We start from the raw sequence: 20974 nt of genomic DNA on the forward strand, positions 1-20974 counted from the left end.
GTTGTTGTCTTATATTTCTTTTTAAAGAAGATCCCAAAAATTCATGGGTGATATTGATTAAGGTGTCTTAAATAAAAAAAACAACAACCCCCCCCCAAATTTCCAAAACAATTATACAATAAAATGTCATTGATTTTAGCATTTACCATTCATTAATGTTTTTTTTTTCTTATAAAGCATTTTGTTATTCCTTAGTTCTATATTTCAAATCTCTGTGCAAATTTTTTTATACTGACTTAATTAAAAAAAAAAAAAAAAAAATATATATATATATAATAAAAAAATAAAGTCTAAATGACATTTTCTTGGTGTGCATCAGCATTTTATATATATATATATATATATATATATATACATTTCTAGAATGGAGAGCACACCACCGTTCAGGAGCGATACCTGGGTGCCAGAGCAGAAAAAACAGAATAGAGAGGCAGGTGTCGGCACTCGCAGGATTCTCACGATAAAAACTCATGGGCAACAAAGCAAAGTAGGATGCAATAGGTGAGGTTTATTGGTCCAACGTTTCGGTTCCTTACTGGAACCTTCGTCAGGGAAACATGAGTGTGCACAAGACAGAGTTTAAAAACAGTATTTGGCGCCAAGCAGCGCGTTGCTAGGCAACCCTACAGTAAACCCAAAGACCCTGAAAGAAAGAAAAATAGAACAAAAGAGGTTTTATGTACAAACCTGTGCGTGGTGTCATTATTGTGCCAGGATCCCACATGGACAAATTGACAATCGCTGCAGGCAGTGTGCCCCGTGTGCAAGTATCTGTTAGGAGCCGTCTGTCATTCACATAAGGCGCCGCCCACGTAACCCATACGTAGCGCTCCATAGCAACGGCGCAGAAGCCCCTGTGCTTGAAGTCCCAGTGCAGGGAATCATTCGCAGCACTTCATGCCGATATACAGTAAGCCCCTCTAGGTGCTAGCGCAGCATTGAGCGATCGGTGTTGGCCACGGTTAGACATCGCTGGTTGTGTCCAGGGATGTCAGCCGGCCAGAAAGCCACCTTAGGGGAGTGTATAGTTTGCACATTTGAGGGCATGCTAATGGAGTAGAGTCGCCAAGGGTACGCTTGGGCCCCCCGCGGGGCTTTCACGTGACAGGTAGCGCTCATTGATAAGTGAACTGTCAGCACGGTGAGACGGTTCTCCTTGATACGGGCAAATAACCGGGGTAAACAGGCTGCCATTACATTACTGGTAGGATACGCCTGCTACCCACATTACTGTCGCATAACGGGTGTATAGGCACAGTGGTATTCCAGGCAAATGAACACCCAGGGCAGGGAGGTTTAGGAAAGGGGATAGAAAGGGAAAGATAATATACAGGTATGTAGATATACATAGTAACGGGTTTCTAGCAGGAAGATATACACAGATCGCTACTTTTAGTGAACACCCAGCACATCAAGGGGATACATCTTATCAACTATGTATCAAAAGGAAAAGAACAGGTTATAGAACATGCAGGGGCAGAGGCTACAGTGAAACCAAATTTGAGCTTAAATGAAGCAGCCAAGCGGCAGAGTCTCATTAAGGCCCCTGGGGGCCACACAGTCAAGTTTATGAATCCATCTGGATTCCCTCTGTAGAAGAGCTTGGTCTCTGTTCCCCCCACGTGCAAGGGGGGGTTGAAAGTCAATTGCCATACATCTGAATGTAGGGAGCGAGTGCTTCATTTGGAGAAAGTGTCTAGCCACAGGTTGATCAGCCTTTCCTTCCTTAAGGGCTCTGCTAACTGCAGAACGATGGTTACCAATGCGTTCGCGCAATGTGGTGATGGTTTTGCCCACATAATAGAGGCCGCAGGGACAGGAGATGATGTAGATCACATAAACAGAGGTGCATGTCAGTCTGTGGTTGATCTTAAATCGTTTGCCCGTATGAGGGTGAGGGAAGTTGGGTCCCGTCAACAGGCATCTACAAGTGACACAGTCGGGACACTTATAGCACCCCAATTTTCTTTGTGATGAAAGCCAATTAGAAGAGGGAACACTGTGACCCTTGAAGTCAGTTTTGACCAGAAGATTGCGTAGACTACTACTTCTTTTGTAGCCCATCATCGGTCTCTTAGTTTGGTATAGGGAGAGAGTCTCATCTTGGCCAATCATAGGCCAGTTGTTCTGGATACTTTTAGATAGTTGTGGCGATGTGTGGTTATATGTAGTAGTAAAAATCAGTGGGGCCTCGTGAGCCTTGTTCCTATTGGTCTTTTGTAGTAGCCCTTCTTGTGTATGGAGAAGAGCTCTCTGGAGTTGAGGGTCCAGTTGTTTTTCTGTATATCCTCTTTCTAGGAATCTCTTATACATCTCTTTTAGTTGAATCCTTGCGGTATCAGGTGAACTGTTGTTTCTGATAACCCGTAGGAACTGGGAAAAGGGGATACCCCTGATCGTGGCAGGAGGGTGATGACTCGAGGCATGTAAGATAGAATTCCGGTCTGTAGATTTTCTAAAGAGTCTCGTGCCCAGGCCAGAGTCAGTTCTGAAAATGTTTAAATCTAAGAAATCCACATTATCGTAGTGGTAGTTCAAGGTCAGTTTGATTGGGTTGTCAAGGTCGTTAAGCTCCCGGTGGAACCTAAGCATATTCTCCTCCCCATCCAGCCATATTAAGAACAAATCGTCAATGTAACGAAAGTACGCTAGAATCTGTTTACCGAGTAGGGGAAAGATGTATTTGGGTTCAAAGTCCTGCATGTATAGGTTGGCGTAGGAAGGTGCAAGCGCACTACCCATGACAAAGAAAATTGGGGTGCTATAAGTGTCCCGACTGTGTCACTTGTAGATGCCTGTTGACGGGACCCAACTTCCCTCACCCTCATACGGGCAAACGATTTAAGATCAACCACAGACTGACATGCACCTCTGTTTATGTGATCTACATCATCTCCTGTCCCTGCGGCCTCTATTATGTGGGCAAAACCATCACCACATTGCGCGAACGCATTGGTAACCATCGTTCTGCAGTTAGCAGAGCCCTTAAGGAAGGAAAGGCTGATCAACCTGTGGCTAGACACTTTCTCCAAATGAAGCACTCGCTCCCTACATTCAGATGTATGGCAATTGACTTTCAACCCCCCCTTGCACGTGGGGGGAACAGAGACCAAGCTCTTCTACAGAGGGAATCCAGATGGATTCATAAACTTGACTGTGTGGCCCCCAGGGGCCTTAATGAGACTCTGCCGCTTGGCTGCTTCATTTAAGCTCAAATTTGGTTTCACTGTAGCCTCTGCCCCTGCATGTTCTATAACCTGTTCTTTTCCTTTTGATACATAGTTGATAAGATGTATCCCCTTGATGTGCTGGGTGTTCACTAAAAGTAGCGATCTGTGTATATCTTCCTGCTAGAAACCCGTTACTATGTATATCTACATACCTGTATATTATCTTTCCCTTTCTATCCCCTTTCCTAAACCTCCCTGCCCTGGGTGTTCATTTGCCTGGAATACCACTGTGCCTATACACCCGTTATGCGACAGTAATGTGGGTAGCAGGCGTACCCTACCAGTAATGTAATGGCAGCCTGTTTACCCCGGTTATTTGCCCGTATCAAGGAGAACCGTCTCACCGTGCTGACAGTTCACTTATCAATGAGCGCTACCTGTCACGTGAAAGCCCCGCGGGGGGCCCAAGCGTACCCTTGGCGACTCTACTCCATTAGCATGCCCTCAAATGTGCAAACTATACACTCCCCTAAGGTGGCTTTCTGGCCGGCTGACATCCCTGGACACAACCAGCGATGTCTAACCGTGGCCAACACCGATCGCTCAATGCTGCGCTAGCACCTAGAGGGGCTTACTGTATATCGGCATGAAGTGCTGCGAATGATTCCCTGCACTGGGACTTCAAGCACAGGGGCTTCTGCGCCGTTGCTATGGAGCGCTACGTATGGGTTACGTGGGCGGCGCCTTATGTGAATGACAGACGGCTCCTAACAGATACTTGCACACGGGGCACACTGCCTGCAGCGATTGTCAATTTGTCCATGTGGGATCCTGGCACAATAATGACACCACGCACAGGTTTGTACATAAAACCTCTTTTGTTCTATTTTTCTTTCTTTCAGGGTCTTTGGGTTTACTGTAGGGTTGCCTAGCAACGCGCTGCTTGGCGCCAAATACTGTTTTTAAACTCTGTCTTGTGCACACTCATGTTTCCCTGACGAAGGTTCCAGTAAGGAACCGAAACGTTGGACCAATAAACCTCACCTATTGCATCCTACTTTGCTTTGTTGCCCATGAGTTTTTATCGTGAGAATCCTGCGAGTGCCGACACCTGCCTCTCTCTCTATATATATATATATATATATATATATATATATATTTATATATATTTATATATTTTATATAATAATATTATAAGTCAAGCTGTTAGTCTGCACTCTAAACCAGTTTAACAGATGGGTGCTGAAGTCAAAATATGTAAATACCTATAAACAGGACCAGCACACCATTTCACAGCAATTCTTCTTTGTATTCATTCACCGCGTGTTCCATGTGCTGGTCCTGTTTATAGGTGTATGTATTTATATGTATGTATGTATGTATATATATATGTATGTATATATATATATATATATATATATAATATATATATATATATATATAGGATCTATTATACATAATGCTCAGGACCTGGGGTTTTCCAGATAAGGGATCTTTCCGTAATTTAAACATTAAATAGAGAAAATAGGGTTGTTCAGCCTCCTATAATGATTAGCTTAGTTGGGATCAAGTACAAGGTACTGTTTTATTATTACAAAGAAAAAGGAAATACATTTTTAAAAAATTGAATTATTTGCTTATAATAGAGTCTATATGGGAGATGGTCTTTCCATAATTTGAAGCTAACAGATCCCATACCATCTATATATAATTAACAGGGATCTCTATTTAATATCACTATATATCCTGGAGTGTGTAGGCATTATACACGTATACCTTAAATATCGAAACAAATGTTTCTTTTTCTTTAACAAAACATATATGTATATATATATATAGGACAGCATGCACTCAGCACTCACAGAACTTATTAGAAAACAAACAAAAAATCCTTTTATGTGTGGAAAATCAATGTTTTGGTCACATACTCAGACCTTTAAAGGAGAAGGAAAGATAAAAATCACTGGGGGTGCCATATATTGGGCTTCACCCAGCTTACCCGATACCTTGGGCTGGGGCTCCTGTTAAGAGAAAACTGCACCAGCCCGGGTAGCTGCGAGCCAGCGATCCTCTTCCTCCTATCTTCTATCTTTTGGGATCCTGGGGCCGGCACATGTGCAGCAGAGTGAAAAAGCCGGCTTGTCACTCTAATGGGCACGCACGTAGAAGGTAAAGGATCACTGGCTTGCAGCTACTCCGGAGCTGGTGTGGTTTTCTACAGGAGCACTGGCTCTGGGTAAAAGGTAAGCGATTACAATTTTCCTCCTCCTTGTAGATCTGTTCTCTTTCAGGATATACTAACTTGAAAATAAGCAACAAATAGTGTTATTCAAAAGATAAGTTAAAAATATATTTGAATTTAACTGCAGTCAAATTATTCTGCTGTACAAGGTAATTGTAAGGCACTCAACGCCCTATGAATATTATAAATCAGGTGTCAAAACTTTACTTGAGGGGATGCAATCTGTGATCTGTTTCTCATCATGGGTAGCCTGTAGATGTTTTTAGCATGATTTTTCTTCCCCCATCTCCAAAGCATGGCACCCCTTCAAAGATCTGCCGTGGGCTGCATGCGTCATTAGCTTTAGGAAGTCTTTCTGCACAGAAAAGTGTTAAGACTACCCACTCCAGAAACTAAACACAGTGATACAGGTGCATTTAAAGGAGAATGCAAATCAAAATTTAAAAGCATACTGCCCAATAGTCCTCCTATTGTTTAGTAAAAACACCACACTTTTGGCTCACCTAATCAAATATTTACTTCACATTTTCTAGAACAGGCAGCCATCTCTAAAAAGGTATTCTCCCTTCCTTTCCCTCCTTGCTTCATACTACACATGTGTTTCATTCCCTCCCCCCCTCCCCTCTGCCAGATCCGCTTCTGATTGGCTGGTGGACATGTGTAGCTCAGAACAGGAGACAGGATCAAGTTACACACATGCTCAGAGAATAGGAAGGCTGCCGCTGGCCTACAGGAAGGGAAGAGAGATTTCAGTGATGTCACTGCTGTAGGCTGCCAGCACCATATCTCAGAGAAGCAAGCAGGGATCTGGGAATTTAGATATGCAGTAAGTACTTAAAAAGAATGCCTTTAGACTTACTTTTAATTTATATTAACCTTTCCTTGTCCTTTAATATTCCAGCCTTGCAAGAACTGTCATGGCTATATATATAATATTTTTTTTTTGTTACCTGTTATTTTTGATATATGAAATGAAACCAAATAAAAAAAAGATTTTTGTTTTATGTAATGGTGAATGCCCTGACAAACAGACCTCATCACAACTAATGCTGGTTGCTTTTGCATTGGTGGTATGCCTGTCATCACTCCATATGTTTCAGTCAGGGCACTCACCATTACATAACATAAGCTGTAGTGACAGGTGGACAAGAGCTTTTTGACTGCAACTTTTTTATGCTGCATGTCAGATTGTCCTAGTGGCATTGGCCATAGGGTGGGTTATCAGATCACTTCTAATAAATGCATTAAATTAAATTGCAAACACTGCAGCACTTCTAGCTGGATTTTTTAGTGTCCCTGAATGTTCATGTAGTACCTTAGGAGCATGCATCCATCTGCAAGTAATTTTACTTTAGTTGAATTATTTTCTTTCAAATGAAATATTAACAAATGAAAAACATAGTTGTTCTGACCATTGGTATACACACTCTCTTGGGGTGACAATAATTGAAATATTTTTATCTTTCAGATAGATTTGCCTAATAGTAAAAGCTGAATGTGAATTTATTTTCTTCAAAAATATTACTGGCCCAGCTTGCAGTTCAATGCTTATCTTAGTGGCCACTGTGTCTCTAGCCATCGGGTCACAAGCTCCTTTTCACCCCCAACTGGGCTCCTGTTGTGTTTATAATTTTATTACAAGAAAGTATCCTGTCCTATCAGTCCAGGACATGTGAAATGATTTAATTGGATTTGTGACCAACCTAAGAAGCACTGTATGCCATTTTCATAGCAGGTATAACTCCCTATGCTTCAAACAACATTTAATGATGCATTAGTGGTAAAACTGAGGGTATAGTTACCCTTTAAAAGACTTCTATAGCAGTAAAAATATGCTATTTGCTAAATGTTGCTGTTAATTTTGTTAAATACACCAGTCCTATGCATAGTTTACTTTGCTCAACACTCTATTTTTATTTTTTTACCCATTTTATGATGTGTGTCTGATTGTGATGTTCCATTTAAACCTTCTATCCAAGGTCATCTGTAAATGTAGATTACATTACTTTTTTGTGTCTTTTGTGTATATGTACAGAAACGTTTTCCAGGTCTTTTTCTCATAATTCTCCTTCATGTCACTTGTTAGCTGCTTTTCAAAGAATTCCTATAAATTTGCCCTCCGTGAATTTCTGCTGCCTGCTAATCACATGGTAATCAGTGCTCCTTTTTCTGCTCGTCTTCACCATTCTTTCTTCTTACTCCCAAAGCACTTTTCTTTTAATCCGACGCTCACCACTCATGTTCAGTCATGAGGTTACAAAGCTGACATTGCTGTCTCAGTAGAGGTTATCTCTTTAGATTTCTTGAAAATTTCCCTTTGGCATTTTCAGTTTGGCATCTGGCTCTCTGCAGGAAAGGGCTAAACCGCCCCTCCTATCTACCAAACTTTAAAGAGCATTGAATTTTCCCTAAAGCCAGGGAGTAGAGTTCTGCCATGGCTTTCATCGCATAATGTTCATAGTCTATATGTGTATGTATATACAGATATGTAGTTTGCATAAGTATTTATGTATTCATATATTTCTGTTTGTTGTGTCAAGAAAACAACATTTCATTGTAGGGTTTGTTGTTTAGAAAAATGTGAGAAACTGTCAAAGCACTGTATCTGGTACTTATTCTTTTTCCCATTCACTTAGTATATAATCTGTGATTTATTCTTGTGCAATTTATTCTTTCTCTGCCAAATCAGTGAAGGAGAACATGCAAGTTTAAGGGGCCTTATATGTAGCCCTAGAATTCTCAGAATAGTCCACATTATATTCCATGTTGTTGAATAAAATACCTTTTTATTATTGCAAATTTCTGACACAGTATGAAATGCGTGCTCAGGGTTGCTTGTCAGAGCAATTATTGAATAAAGTGTCACTGTATTGATTTTTAATTGAACCTGGCAGTGTAAATTGCTTTTTATACATGTCTTCCTTGCAGTGTAGGTGTCCTGAGCTCCATTCCAGCTTGGGCAGTATCTGCAAGGAGTTTGTATATTGTCTTTGTGTCTGCATGGATTTCCTCCATGTTCTCTGGTTTCCTCCCACGCTCCAAATACATACAGGAAGGTTAATTGGCATCTGATGAACTTGACTTTACTGTGTGTGTGTGTGTGTGAGAGAGAGATAGGAAACTTAGATTGTAAGCTCCACAATGTGTATTCTCTGTAAAGTTCTGCATAAAGGTGTTGGTGTGATATTAATAACAGATAACAATTGTACTGGTATGTGTTCCCTTATCTGGAAACCTGTTATCCTGAAAGTTCTTAAATATGGAAAGGCCATCTCCCATTTAAGCAAATAATCCTAGTTTTTTTTTATTTAAAAAAATATTTATTATAATAAAACCAGTATCTTGTACTTGATTGTTCGCAACCAACCCCCCCCCCTCCCCATGGCAAACAGCACCCCGATTGCAACAACCCCCCGCTCGCTCCCTGTTGCTTGCTTGCCTGTGCTTCGGCTGACTGCATGTCACAATGTCACAGGGGAGGGGGGAGCGCGCCTGCATGGCACACTGAAAATGAGCAGGGCGCATGCGCCGTCTACAGTGTCCCGGTCATAAAGTCAATGAAGGAGCGAGGCATTATGGGAATTCTCTTTACCCAGCTCAGCGTTTTTTCTTCTCGATTGGCTTCAGATCTTCTGAACAGGTGAAATATGGGGAGACTTAAGGGCACTATTGAGACAACTGAAGGTATGCCTGCAGCTTGAGATTAACTCTTTACTAGCCTTTCCTTCTCCTTTAATGTATTACTGTTATGCTTACCAACAGCTCTGAGCTGTCCATAAAACCTGTGCAGCAAGCTGTCAGAGGCATTCTGGTGGCTCTAGCTGGAGCTGCAGCTGGCCATAGAGGGGCTGTCTGTTTGGCATCACTGTTCTAGAAAGATATGTTTTTATGACTTTGATGTAAGACATTCCCTGATCTCTGGAAATGTTTTAAGTGAAGAAAAAAAGTGCAGTAGAAGACCTAAACCGTAACACTATAATTATACACTTATGTTAGGTCCTTATAACAGTCAAGAATATATTTTTAGTGCATCTCTAACAGCTCCATTTTGGAATTATAACATAAGGAAAATTAGTTGTGATGGAATGACCTGAAGTAGAAAGGTAAATGCATTTCAAAGCAAGAATTAAAAAAGAAATGAGCGCAGCACACTATTAATTTCTAGCCTGTTCATTGCTTAAGCCCTCTTTTACATCAGGTCAAAACTATTCCATTTATCACTTTGTTGATTAGAGAAAACATGGCACTTTTTTTTTTTTTTAATAGATAATTTACCTTTTCCATAGGGAAGTGCTATGTATTCCTGATGTAATAGTAATAATTCTGACAAGGTTTTTAGGAACTGAAAACACTGTAAAAAATGACATGACATTATTAGGAAAGTGGTTTTATTACAATCTTATACATAGGATGTAAGTGGCTATGTGGATGTGTATTTCTTTTCATAGTGAACTATTTTTACTGGGAGTGATATAGCAATATTAAGATATTATGTTTGCACTGCACATTAGTGCCAATTGCTACAAAAGTATTAAGCTACTTGTTTACTTTAAAGAGTGTCTCCTTTATTGGCTGAAATCCTTTTAGGTGCTCTGTTGGTTTATGCAGAATTCTCTCTAATATACATAATTTTGCTATGTAGTGTGTAGGTGACATATAAAACATATTTATGCTAAAAAATACATATCGTCAAAAAAAAAAATTCTTTGTTGTTAAAAAATTTTTTAAAAAAAAACAATGCTCCACCCCCACCCTACAAGTGTGAGTGTCTGTGACACTCACATGCCCAGTGAGCTCTGGGCAGTTGTTGAGAAGATAAGTTTAGGGGTTGTCACAAATTATCAAGCAGAAAATTAGATTGGCCTGTCATATAAGCGGCTGATTAATCAATTCTGATGCTAATTGCACTGGTTTCTGAGCTGCCATGTAGTAATTATCTGTATTAATTGCTAGTCAGCCTTATATTGTGACATTCATATTCTATACATACAATATATTGTGCATAGGTCCCTAGGCTCAGGTAAGTGACAGCAGCACAGAACATGTGCAGTGAATCAACAGAAAAGAAAATGGGGAGCTACTGGGGCATCTTTAGAGTCACAGATCTTCCCTGCTAAAGGGCTGTGGTTGCCTTGGGCTGGTACAGACCCCCATAACATAATGTACAATATTTTTGTCCTACTTTTTTTTAGTTATCCTTTAGTTATCCTTTAAAGTAGAACTAAATCCTGAAATTGAATTTGGCTAGTAATGCCATATTTTACATAACACACTTATTGAACCAGCCTAAAGGTTTAACTTCTCTATAGTAGTAATAATCCAGTCCTTTAAAGTTGTCACAAAGGGGGTGACCATACTGGTCACTTCTGTTAAAAGTGTCTGCAACACTTAAATGCTCAGTGCGCTCTGAGCAGCTATTGAGAAGCTGAGCTTAGGGGTCAATGGAATTTATCAAGCAAAGAAAATAATAGTTGTCTGATTAAAGTCTGATGCTAATAGCACTGGTTTCAGAGTTGCCATGCAGTGATCATCTGTGTTAATTACTAATCAGCCTTATATTGTGACATTTATATCCTATATATACAGTATATTGTGAGTCGCTCCCTAAACTCAGAAACTGACAGCAGCACTGAACATGTGCAGTGAATCAGCAAAAAAGAAGATGGGGAGCTACTGGGTCATCTTTGGGGGCACAGATCTTGGGCTGTGTATGGCTTGGGCTGGTACACAAGCACAAAACATAATTTGCAACATTTCTAGCCTACATCTTTACTTAAGGTTTAGTTATCCTTTAAGCAAGCTAGGGCACTTGCTCGTTATGCCCATGCCCATGCACCTGCACTGGCAACTCCTCCTCTGGTGCAGATGGATTAGCATTTCTAAGAAGGCAATATTTTTGTCTCACAACTGGAGAGCAGGCTCTATTAGTCTGGCCCTCTGATGGGAGAAACAATGTTTTCATTATAGGCGTCCTTTATAAGTTTGAGGAGGAACATTTTATCTGAACTGGGGGTTACTAGGAAAATGAAAAGGTACCTAAGAAATCACTTCTTTACAGAAAAGACAATAAGCTGAGCTGTTTAGCTGTTTGTGAGTGAAGGTGGGTGAGGAGTCAGGCAGTAAAGCAACTGTATGGGATAAATACAAGACAGATGCATCTGTCTTGTAAGTAATGCATCTCTGCATTAGGAATTGCTTATTACATTCTCCAGTGTATATAAAAATTATAACCTATAATACATGGATTACATTGGTTGAAATAATATATTTTTTCATTGAAAAATTAACATTTTGAAACAGCTGAAACCGAATACCCTTTATAGTTTAGATTATGAAAATTTGGATGAGAAGGATTTACTGGTCAGGTTATCAGAGCAATTATAAAACTTGCTAGAAATATCCAGTGTGTGGCATAATATGGTAGTTGGTCAGTCTATTGGTTATGTCTGTCCAAAAGTCCACCCAGTGGTGATCAGCTTCCCCCAAAAAACAAAACAATGGTGTAAAATCAGGGGATGTAAAATTGAGGTTCCACTGTATTCCTTACTAATTTGTTCTTCCCGCTTTGCCTTGTGTCTTGAATTTGTAGGATCCTTTTAATTAATCTACAACATTGTAATCTTTATTATATTCTCATATAGTGTTACTATGCCAAACTGTACATATACTTATTTTGGCACAGTATGTAGCTGACCTGTAGATTTCACAAAATGTTTGGTGGCTAAGGCAGCTTTTAATCCTCAGTATAAAATTTAAATCAAACGAATTAGCCACTCGTTCATAACGGGCAAAGCTCAGCTATTGGTCAGATCCTAATAAAAATATGATTTAATGTGAATCAACTCCAAGGACCACTCATGCAACCTGGGAAGGACCCTTTAAGGGCACCATAAATCCTGTTGGGAAGCCTGTGATAAAAGGGTAGAAATAGATGGCTGTATTTTTTTTTAACTTACAGTAAATCAGAGTAAGAGGAAGTGAACCAAAAGGCAAAAAAAAAAAATATTTTTCAGCAATGCCCCTTTAACCCTAAAACTTTGCCTAAATTAAACTTTGCTGATGATTTTTCTCCCTGCATAACATCATTTGTCACTCAAGTAAAACTAACAAAATGAACACAAAAACAACATATTCAGGCATTAATGAAAATATGTTTAATGTTCTGTCAAAGTATTACAGTCTATTTAACACTGGTTTAAGTGTTATCCTAACTGCCTAAAATAATACCGCAGCGTTGCTACTGAAATATGATATATCAAAACTAAACATATGGGCAAGAGGCAGTGAATGATGTGTGTTTCTAGAACATATGGGTGTTCTTGCATATAAAAAGCGTCTGTGGCATTAATAGCAACAGACATTCATTAAAAACCAATAACTATGAGAAAAACACACACAAATTGCTACATAAATATGAAACCTATTAGCATTTCAGAAATGTCTTAATGTTGTGACCATGAACTTGTTTCCAGTACACTGAACCTAAAAAAATTAAAACCAGCGGGCAGATAATATAATTTGAGCTCACAACATTGATGCATTTCCTATGCAAATACATTTTAGGTAGGTTTGGCTTGTGCAAACTTTATGATCAATAAAGTATTTCTAAGTACTATAAGAACACATTTTTAAAATATATAACCCAAAGAAGCTTACAGGTATCACTTGATATTCCCAGGGACAGGGAGCAATAATATATTTCTACTTTATGGGAGAAGGAGAACTTCCTAAGCACCAATTAATATACAATCTAACAATAATGGATGGCAAGCCTACTTATAAATTAATTGGCCTCAAAAATTCACCCAGTATTTCTACACAATCACAATTTAACAGTTCATCTGTTTCCCATTGTCCTTTGTCCAGTATGAATCCAGTTCTCATTTCATATTATAAAGTATGCTTGTGTATATAGCAGCATTAAAGGCAAAGGTATAACTTAATTTTAAGAGCAATAAAATACATGCAAGGATAGCCAATTTGTTATCACCTTGTCTTTAGTTTGTACATGGAAATTGCAGCTTTAGGGCAGTGACACAAGGCATCTTGCTGCAGAATGAAATGGCATATTTGGGCATTTTCTGGGTCACAGGGAGCACAATTCATTTGAGGACCAAAACGCCCCTTGTTTTGTTGCCTTTAAGCTTAGAGACACAGCATTACAGACACAGCCCCTAGTATTGGGCATATGTTAATTCCCCTGCTTGGTCATCACGCATCATTCAGTATTTACCACCAGGCTGGTAAAATATCGGACAGGTGGCAACTGTGTATGCAAACTGACCATCCATGTAAAAGATCACAGTTTCTAATTTGTAAAGAGGCATATTTGCATTTGTCTATGGAAAATGTTTTTTTGGATAATAGATCCCAACCCTGCTCAAAGAGAATCATGGAATGTATAAAAGACGTCATCAATGGAAATACAATTGAAATATTCCGCATGTATGTTATTGACCGGAAAAAATCCACACGTGCAAACTAGGTGTGTAAAGGAATTTGTGCACATTTTTTTTCCCGTTTACAACTTTTATCACATTTACCCATATGTTGGAATCAAGTACAAAGTACTGTTTTACTATTACAGAGAACAAGGAAATCTTTTTTTAATTAGAATTATTTCCTTATGTGGAGTGGATGAGCGATCGTTCTTACAGGCAATAGTCGCAGGAAAGATAGTCATTCAGCATTAACCTACTACCGATGGTTGGGCGCCATCAAAATTGTCCACCCTGATCGATCGTCGAGATGACCGTTATCCAAGGCTTTTGCCGATAGTGGTCGCCTCGTCAACCCACCATACATGCACAAATTATCAAACCTCGTTTCATACGATAATATGGGTGTATTGCCACCTTAAGACAAGGGGAAGGGAAATCTGAAAGCGTGGTGAAATTATAAAATAATCTTCAAATTCTCTTCTCTGATCTTACTGATAATTTATTTTTTGGTTTAATAATAATTTTTCAATATTATTAATAATGTTAGGAAAAGTAAGAAAAGTCAAGTTGTATACATGTAACATTTTCTTTGAATCTGAAGATGTCTGTTGTGTTTAATAGAACTTTTCTTTATAATATTTAATGAGATATCTCTAGAACACAGAAGTCAAGGTGCTATTTAGAAATGGTGCAGTAGTTTTTAATGTTCAGAACAAGTGACCGTACTTAAATGCATATGGAGCATTTTCATCTACAAAACTTAATGGCCAAAGGTTTCCATAAGCCCTCCTGACATTTGTACTTTGCTTGGCTCTTCTAACAGATGCCGCCTCAGTACGGTCAGCAAGGTGTAAGTGGCTACTGCCAACAAGGCCAACAGCCATATTACAACCAGCAGTCGCAGCCTCAGTATCCGCAGCCCCAGGCTCAGTACCTGTCACAAGCTCAACAACGGTATCCACCCCAACAGGTAAGCAATGACATGCTTATGAAAAAAGGGGCAATACTAAAAACCTGCAAGTGGTTTTAAGTATCAAAAGCAGCTTGGTGCCTTATGGGGTTAAAGGCCAGTACCTGGACATATTTTCCTGCCAACTCAAAGTTTTTTTATGGAGAATTATGAATCATTAAATTACAGATTTAGATTTGATGCCACTTTGCATTTGAGGTTAATTGAAAATTGGTTCATGAAGCTGAAATATCCAATTACATCTTTTAATGAAGGGATGTCACATGTACATCATTGAAGCTGCTGAAAACTTGGGAGTTGATAGATTGATGATTTTTTCTTTTTTAGTTTTACTTATGATTTAATATGAGTAAAATCTTTTGCAAAGATTAATTTATTCTTAAATATGCTTGCATAAAGTGGAACTTGCTCATTATGTTGTAATATAAAGAATAGTGAAATAAAGTTTACAAAGTTTGCTCCCGTTCTAGTTACCTATAGCCACCAGGAGATGTTTGCATTCTGACAGGAGACCAGCTACCTGCTGGTTGGTTGCTCTGCATTAGTAGACCCAATGGAAACAATCCAACTTGTATTACACAAACCCCTCAGAGACCTAACCCTGCAGCATAGCAGAAGGCACACAGATGCAGCACAAGCAAAATTGTAGTGAGAGAGAAATTTTATTAGTTAGTAAATACTGACAACATGCTATTAGTGTTTACTGAGGTGTCAGGCTAAATAAAAGAAATCCATCAGTTTTAACAGTTTCTTAATCATCCTTCTAATACTTCTGTAGAAAAAGGCAAAACACTAGAAATGGTATGAGATACCAAGTTACCTTAAAGGAGAAGGAAAGTCATTTTGGCATTTTACTGCCAATAGATTTGCCACATTAGTGCCACCTAGAACAATATATTTATTCTGCAGAAACCATAAACAGCTTTAGAAGCTTTCTCCTTTTGCTTAAGATTACTATTTTAGGTAGCTTCCTGCCTGCAGTCTAGCTGTTATAGCTGATATCACACATTCCTAAGGGAGGAGGAGGAAGTTCTAAGCGTTTTGGTGGGAGGGGGAGCAGGAGAGAGGAGAGAACTGTGCAGACCCTGGCCCCGGGAATTAAGGCTGTTTCTAAGAGAGGAAGGAAGACACTGGAACATCATGTTTACAAAAAAAAGATACAAGAAATCCTGTTTCTGGACTCAGTGCAGCATTACTGTAAGTGCTTATGGCTGTATTTACATATACCTTTCTGATAAAGATTACTTAGTTTTTACCTTTCCTTCTCCTTTAAGAAGGCCATACACGTTGCAATCTACTGATTTGGCGAGCGGTTAGGCAAAAGCACTGTCGAACCGAGGACCGCATCAATGAGCCAATGTGGTCCTTGATCCGATGGAGAATCAAACCTGATAATTGAGAACTGGCCAATTTTAGGCCAGATGTTGGTTGCGTACGCCCATTCTCTGGAATTACCTCCCCTTACCGGTATGGCAGTCATATTTTTTCAATTATATTTATACCTCCCAAAATTCTTAGATAAACTGAAGGAGTTGATATATATCTTTCAAAATGTGAATGATTCACAGAAACAAATAACCTTCACTGTAGATGCTCTACAGTAAGGCTACTATTACAAATAAGCATTTAACTAGCAGAATAACCTATGCTAGTGTTTTTACTGAATAAAGAAAAAATCTTTATTTAAAGGGTTGTATACACTATAATATACAGTAATTTTGCCTAATTAAAATCATTATTAAGCAACTTTCCAATCATTCACTAAAATTTGCTATGGTTTTAAAGTTATTTACAAATGTACTACTACTGTTGTTCTGATGTTTGAAACACAACAGATCCCCCAAAGAAGCATGTGAGGCGTTTGTGTTTTTAGAGGGTTATAGTTGCAGTGTGTAGGTCTTTAGGGGAATCTAAGTTCCGGGTGCTATAAAATTAGAAAATCTAAAAATATTATTTAAAAAATGGCATCTCACAAAAAAGTCCCTCTAAAATGCTTTCAAGTCAAATTTAAGCAATGAATGCATTGGTGCATGAAAAAGTGGTGGCTTTTGAAAAGCAAATCGATCTCCTTTTTGGGCACGTTAATATGCAATGTCAGGTTGCTTGACGCTCAGTGACAACATGAGGTAGCATCTGTCAACTCTTGTTCATTTCAGTTCTCGTCTGCTGTACGTGGAAAATCCTGCCAGTTACGCACAGTTTTTCTTTCTCATTTGGCATTACAAGAAACGGATGCATTGTGTGCAGTGTGGCCTTGTAATTAGGGTAATGGACTGGGAGCCCTTAAACTCAGGCTCTTCAGCTAGAGTTTTAATTTCAGCAACTCTGAAAACTTACCTATCACTGTGAGTTCCTGCATAAAATCTTCTGGTATTTTGCTCAAGCCCTATTAAGTTATTATACTGTGTGATTAGCTCACATGTTTCAGGTCACAAGTGCTTTTTCAGTCAGGCATAAAAAGTTCTTTCCTGGAAACTCAAGGAACAGTTGTAATAAAATACATATTTGCTCATGAAAAAAGGTATCAAGTGAGTGGGCAAAGCAGATGTAAGCTTGTGGAAGACATTAATACAACAATCATATCATAATCACGTAGCTCATATTTTGTCATAGATGTGAAGTTGTTGGGCAGCATAAACTTTCCTATTGCATTGTTTGCTTGTGTATGAGCTACTGAGTACATTGGTTTCTCAGAAACTGTAATCGTAAGTCGTAAGTCTTGTAATACCCAGTAATAATATACTAAGGGATTTCTCCCTTTCTGTCTGTTCAGTTTTGCAAATTCATGCAAACTGTAATACAGTAAACAAAAATTAATGAAAAGTTGTTTAATCATCATCACTTTCCATCAACTAGAACTGCATGCAGGTATGACACCTAACATTATATTCTTCATAAACCAATATATTTTGCTATTTTGGCTATACATTTAGGTTATAACATTGAAAATGATGAAGAAACGCCCAGAATGTGTTTCTCATCTTGAGAAAGGTCCTCTTAGCTGGACCAAAACGTTGACAATATAATAAACTTAATTTATGGACTTTGTTTTGATTTCTTTGTATGTGTGGATTACTTGGATTGTTACCGACTTCTGGTGTAAATTTCATTTCAATAACCCCATTAGAAATATTAGAAATATATTTACTGAGAAACCATTGACATGTTCAATATTTATTTTCCCTGCTGTATGTATGTATGTATGTATGTATATATATATATATATATAGCAAAAAGGAAGAATGGATGCCGCACTCACAGGTCTTAGTAAAAATAAAGAAAATTTATTGTGTCATATATATATATATAAGAGTTCAGCACTCCCAAAAGCATGAACACCTGACCCGGTTGCTACCAAAAAGGCATTAGCATACACATTCCAAAACAGAGAGGTGCACACCGGGATCCTTTAAAAAATATCTTTATTCATCCATGAAACATTGCAGATTAGGTCAGTGTTTCGGACCTTTCTCAAGACCATATCAAAAGTGATATCAACACATCTATAAACAGATCAAAGACCAAGTTCAGACCCAATGAAATATATCCTCCCAATCACATGTCAAACCATGTGAACGGTTGTAACCCTGCATCGAGGAGAAATAATAACCCTATGATTGACTAGCACCTAGAGCATAGCATAAACATATTTACAATCGAGACAAAACCAGTAATAGTGAAATATACAATGTGTTTAGATACAAAATTGAATATAAAAGTAAAACCAAAGCATATAGCAAATATAAAAGATCAATAATAGTAGCGAACTGATACGTCAATAAGCATTTAACGTTGGTTAAGGAAGCATAGGAATGAACAATATTCATTTAACCCAAACAGAGATAATGTGTTTAGGGTCTTAATCCAAAATCTAAAAATCCAAATCTAAAAGCTTAGATCTGTCACCACCCCTTCTAATCGGGGTAATATGGTCAATCGCTATATAGCGAAAGGTAGGTAACTTGTGTCCATACTCCAGAAAATGCTTGTTTACCGGTTTATTAGTCACACCATCCCTAAACGCTGTACAAATCGTTGAGCGGTGGCAGTCCATTCGCAGCCTCAAGGACTGATCAGTCTTACCTATATAGGAGATACCACACGGACACGTAATCAGGAAAATAACAAATGAAGTAGTGCAGGTAATGTGATGCCTGATTAATAGAGGTTTACCTGTCTGAGGGTGTAGAAAAGACTCACCAGGTGTCATGTATCTGCACGAAGTGCCATTGGGGCATTTGAAACATCCTAACATTAGATAATCACGATCCATACTTCCTCTGATAGCAACCAACTGGATAACTTTGTACTAAAGGATCACATAAATTCCTACCCCTCCTATAACTTACTAGGGGAGATTTTGGTAAAACTTGCTTCAGTTCCTGATTAGCTTGAAGAATATTCCAATTGTTACCAATGTCTTTTCTAATACAGTCGGATCTATAGTACTGAAAACCATGCCCGGGATGGCTCTTAGGGCACTTTGCGCCAACTTGACAACGCTTGCGAGCTGTAATTAAAGCTTGCAAAACTGTTATGAATTATTTATCAAAACTCTACAAAAATGGGAGATGGGTAGTGACTTTTTTAAGGAAGAGGGATGACTGCTTTTAAAGTGCAACAGCACATTTGTATCAGTAGGCTTCCAGAACCACGTATAGCACAATTGGTTCTCCTTAATCCAAAGATCAATGTCAAGAAAATGTAGGCGCTCAATATTAATTTCCGCTGTAACATTAAGGTCCTTCACCATCTCAAGGAACTCTTTTTCCATGCCACACCATAGCAAAAGCATATCGTCTGTGTAGCAACGGAAAAACGTAAGTTTTGTTCCATATTTAGGTGTAATGTGCCGTTGTTCAAAACAATGCATATATAAATTTGCATACGATGGTGCCATGGCCGCCCCTATCGCGTTGCCCAATACCTGCAAGAAAAAATCATGATCAAAGAGAAAATAATTCATAGTTAATGCCAAATCAAGAAGTTCCAAAACAAAAGGTATCTGAGGCCCCTGATAACAATCCATTGTCTCAAGGGTATGACGTACCGCTTCCAGCCCAGCTCCATGAGGGATACATGTATACAAGCTAGTAACGTCCATGCTAGCTAGGAAGAGACATTCACCATCAGAGATAGTGAACTGGTTCAAACATTCCGATAAATGAGGAGTGTCCTTTTAAATAAGTAGGAATTGTCTGTACCGCCAGTTGTAATGAATATACAAACAGAATGTAGAAGAGAATTGTGGCCAGATACAATTGGTCGCCCAGGAGGCTGTATAAGGCTTTTGTGTATCTTGGGCAGAGTATAAAGTACTGGGCACACCGGGTGCTCCTGTTTCAAAACCTCACCAAGTTATTTACTCATAATATTTAGACACTCAGCTGCGTCAAAACATTAAACACTTTGGCCTTGAAAGAAATTATAGGGTCACCTAGTCTGTATACTGTACCAAATGGCCAAATGGGCCAAAATCTCACTTAGATAGTCACTCTAGTCCAGTATAAAGATACTGCCCCCTTTATCAGCAGGGCAAATAACAATACCTTTATCATCCATCAAAGATTTCAATGCCAACCGTTCATTGGATGACAGAATGTCACCACCTTTAACGGGCTTAGGATGGATCATAACATTCCTCTCAACAGTCGATTTGAATAATTTGATAGCCGGATTAGTAACCGGAGGTGTATACAAGCTCTTCAACTTAGGCACAATCGAGACAGGTTGTTGTTATCAGAATTCATAAAATGATGTTTGAGATTTATATTGCGGCACACATTTTAAAGGAGAAGGAAAGGCTAATAAGAGTTAATCTCAAGCTGCAGGCATACCTTCAGTTGTCTCAAGTCTCCCCATATTTCTCCCGTTCAGAAGATCTGAAGCCAAACAGGAAGAGAAAGCGCTGAGCTGTGTAAAGAAAGTTCCCATAATGCCTCACTCCTGCACCGAAACCGAGACCAAGTGTACATGCTCAGTTTGTAAGACTATAGGGCACATTTACTAATCCACGAACGGTCCGAATGTGTTTTTTCCGTAATGATCGGTATTTTTCCGACTTTTACGTCGCCGTTGCAACTTTTTCATATTTTCCACAACTTTTTAGTCGATGTTGCCTTTTTCGTCGCCGTCGCGAAAAAATCGTATT

General features: G+C 38.9%; 1 protein-coding gene across 11 annotated transcripts in view; it reads left to right on the forward strand.

The window, feature by feature from the left end:
* arid1b (AT-rich interaction domain 1B) overlaps positions 1 to 20974 on the forward strand; it is a 219233-nt gene that overhangs the window by 43791 nt on the left and 154468 nt on the right. For 10 of the 11 annotated variants that reach the window (XM_004914631.4, XM_031902970.1, XM_004914629.4 and 7 more), the window contains exon 3: positions 14677 to 14823. The exons of the other annotated variant lie outside the window; for it this stretch is intronic. In XM_004914631.4, coding sequence (XP_004914688.1) covers positions 14677 to 14823 — 147 coding nt within the window. The remainder of the gene's footprint in view (positions 1 to 14676; positions 14824 to 20974) is intronic. 11 annotated transcript variants of the gene reach the window in all.

This window comes from Xenopus tropicalis, chromosome 5 (assembly GCF_000004195.4).
Source record: "Xenopus tropicalis strain Nigerian chromosome 5, UCB_Xtro_10.0, whole genome shotgun sequence".
Taxonomy (NCBI): domain Eukaryota; kingdom Metazoa; phylum Chordata; class Amphibia; order Anura; family Pipidae; genus Xenopus; species Xenopus tropicalis.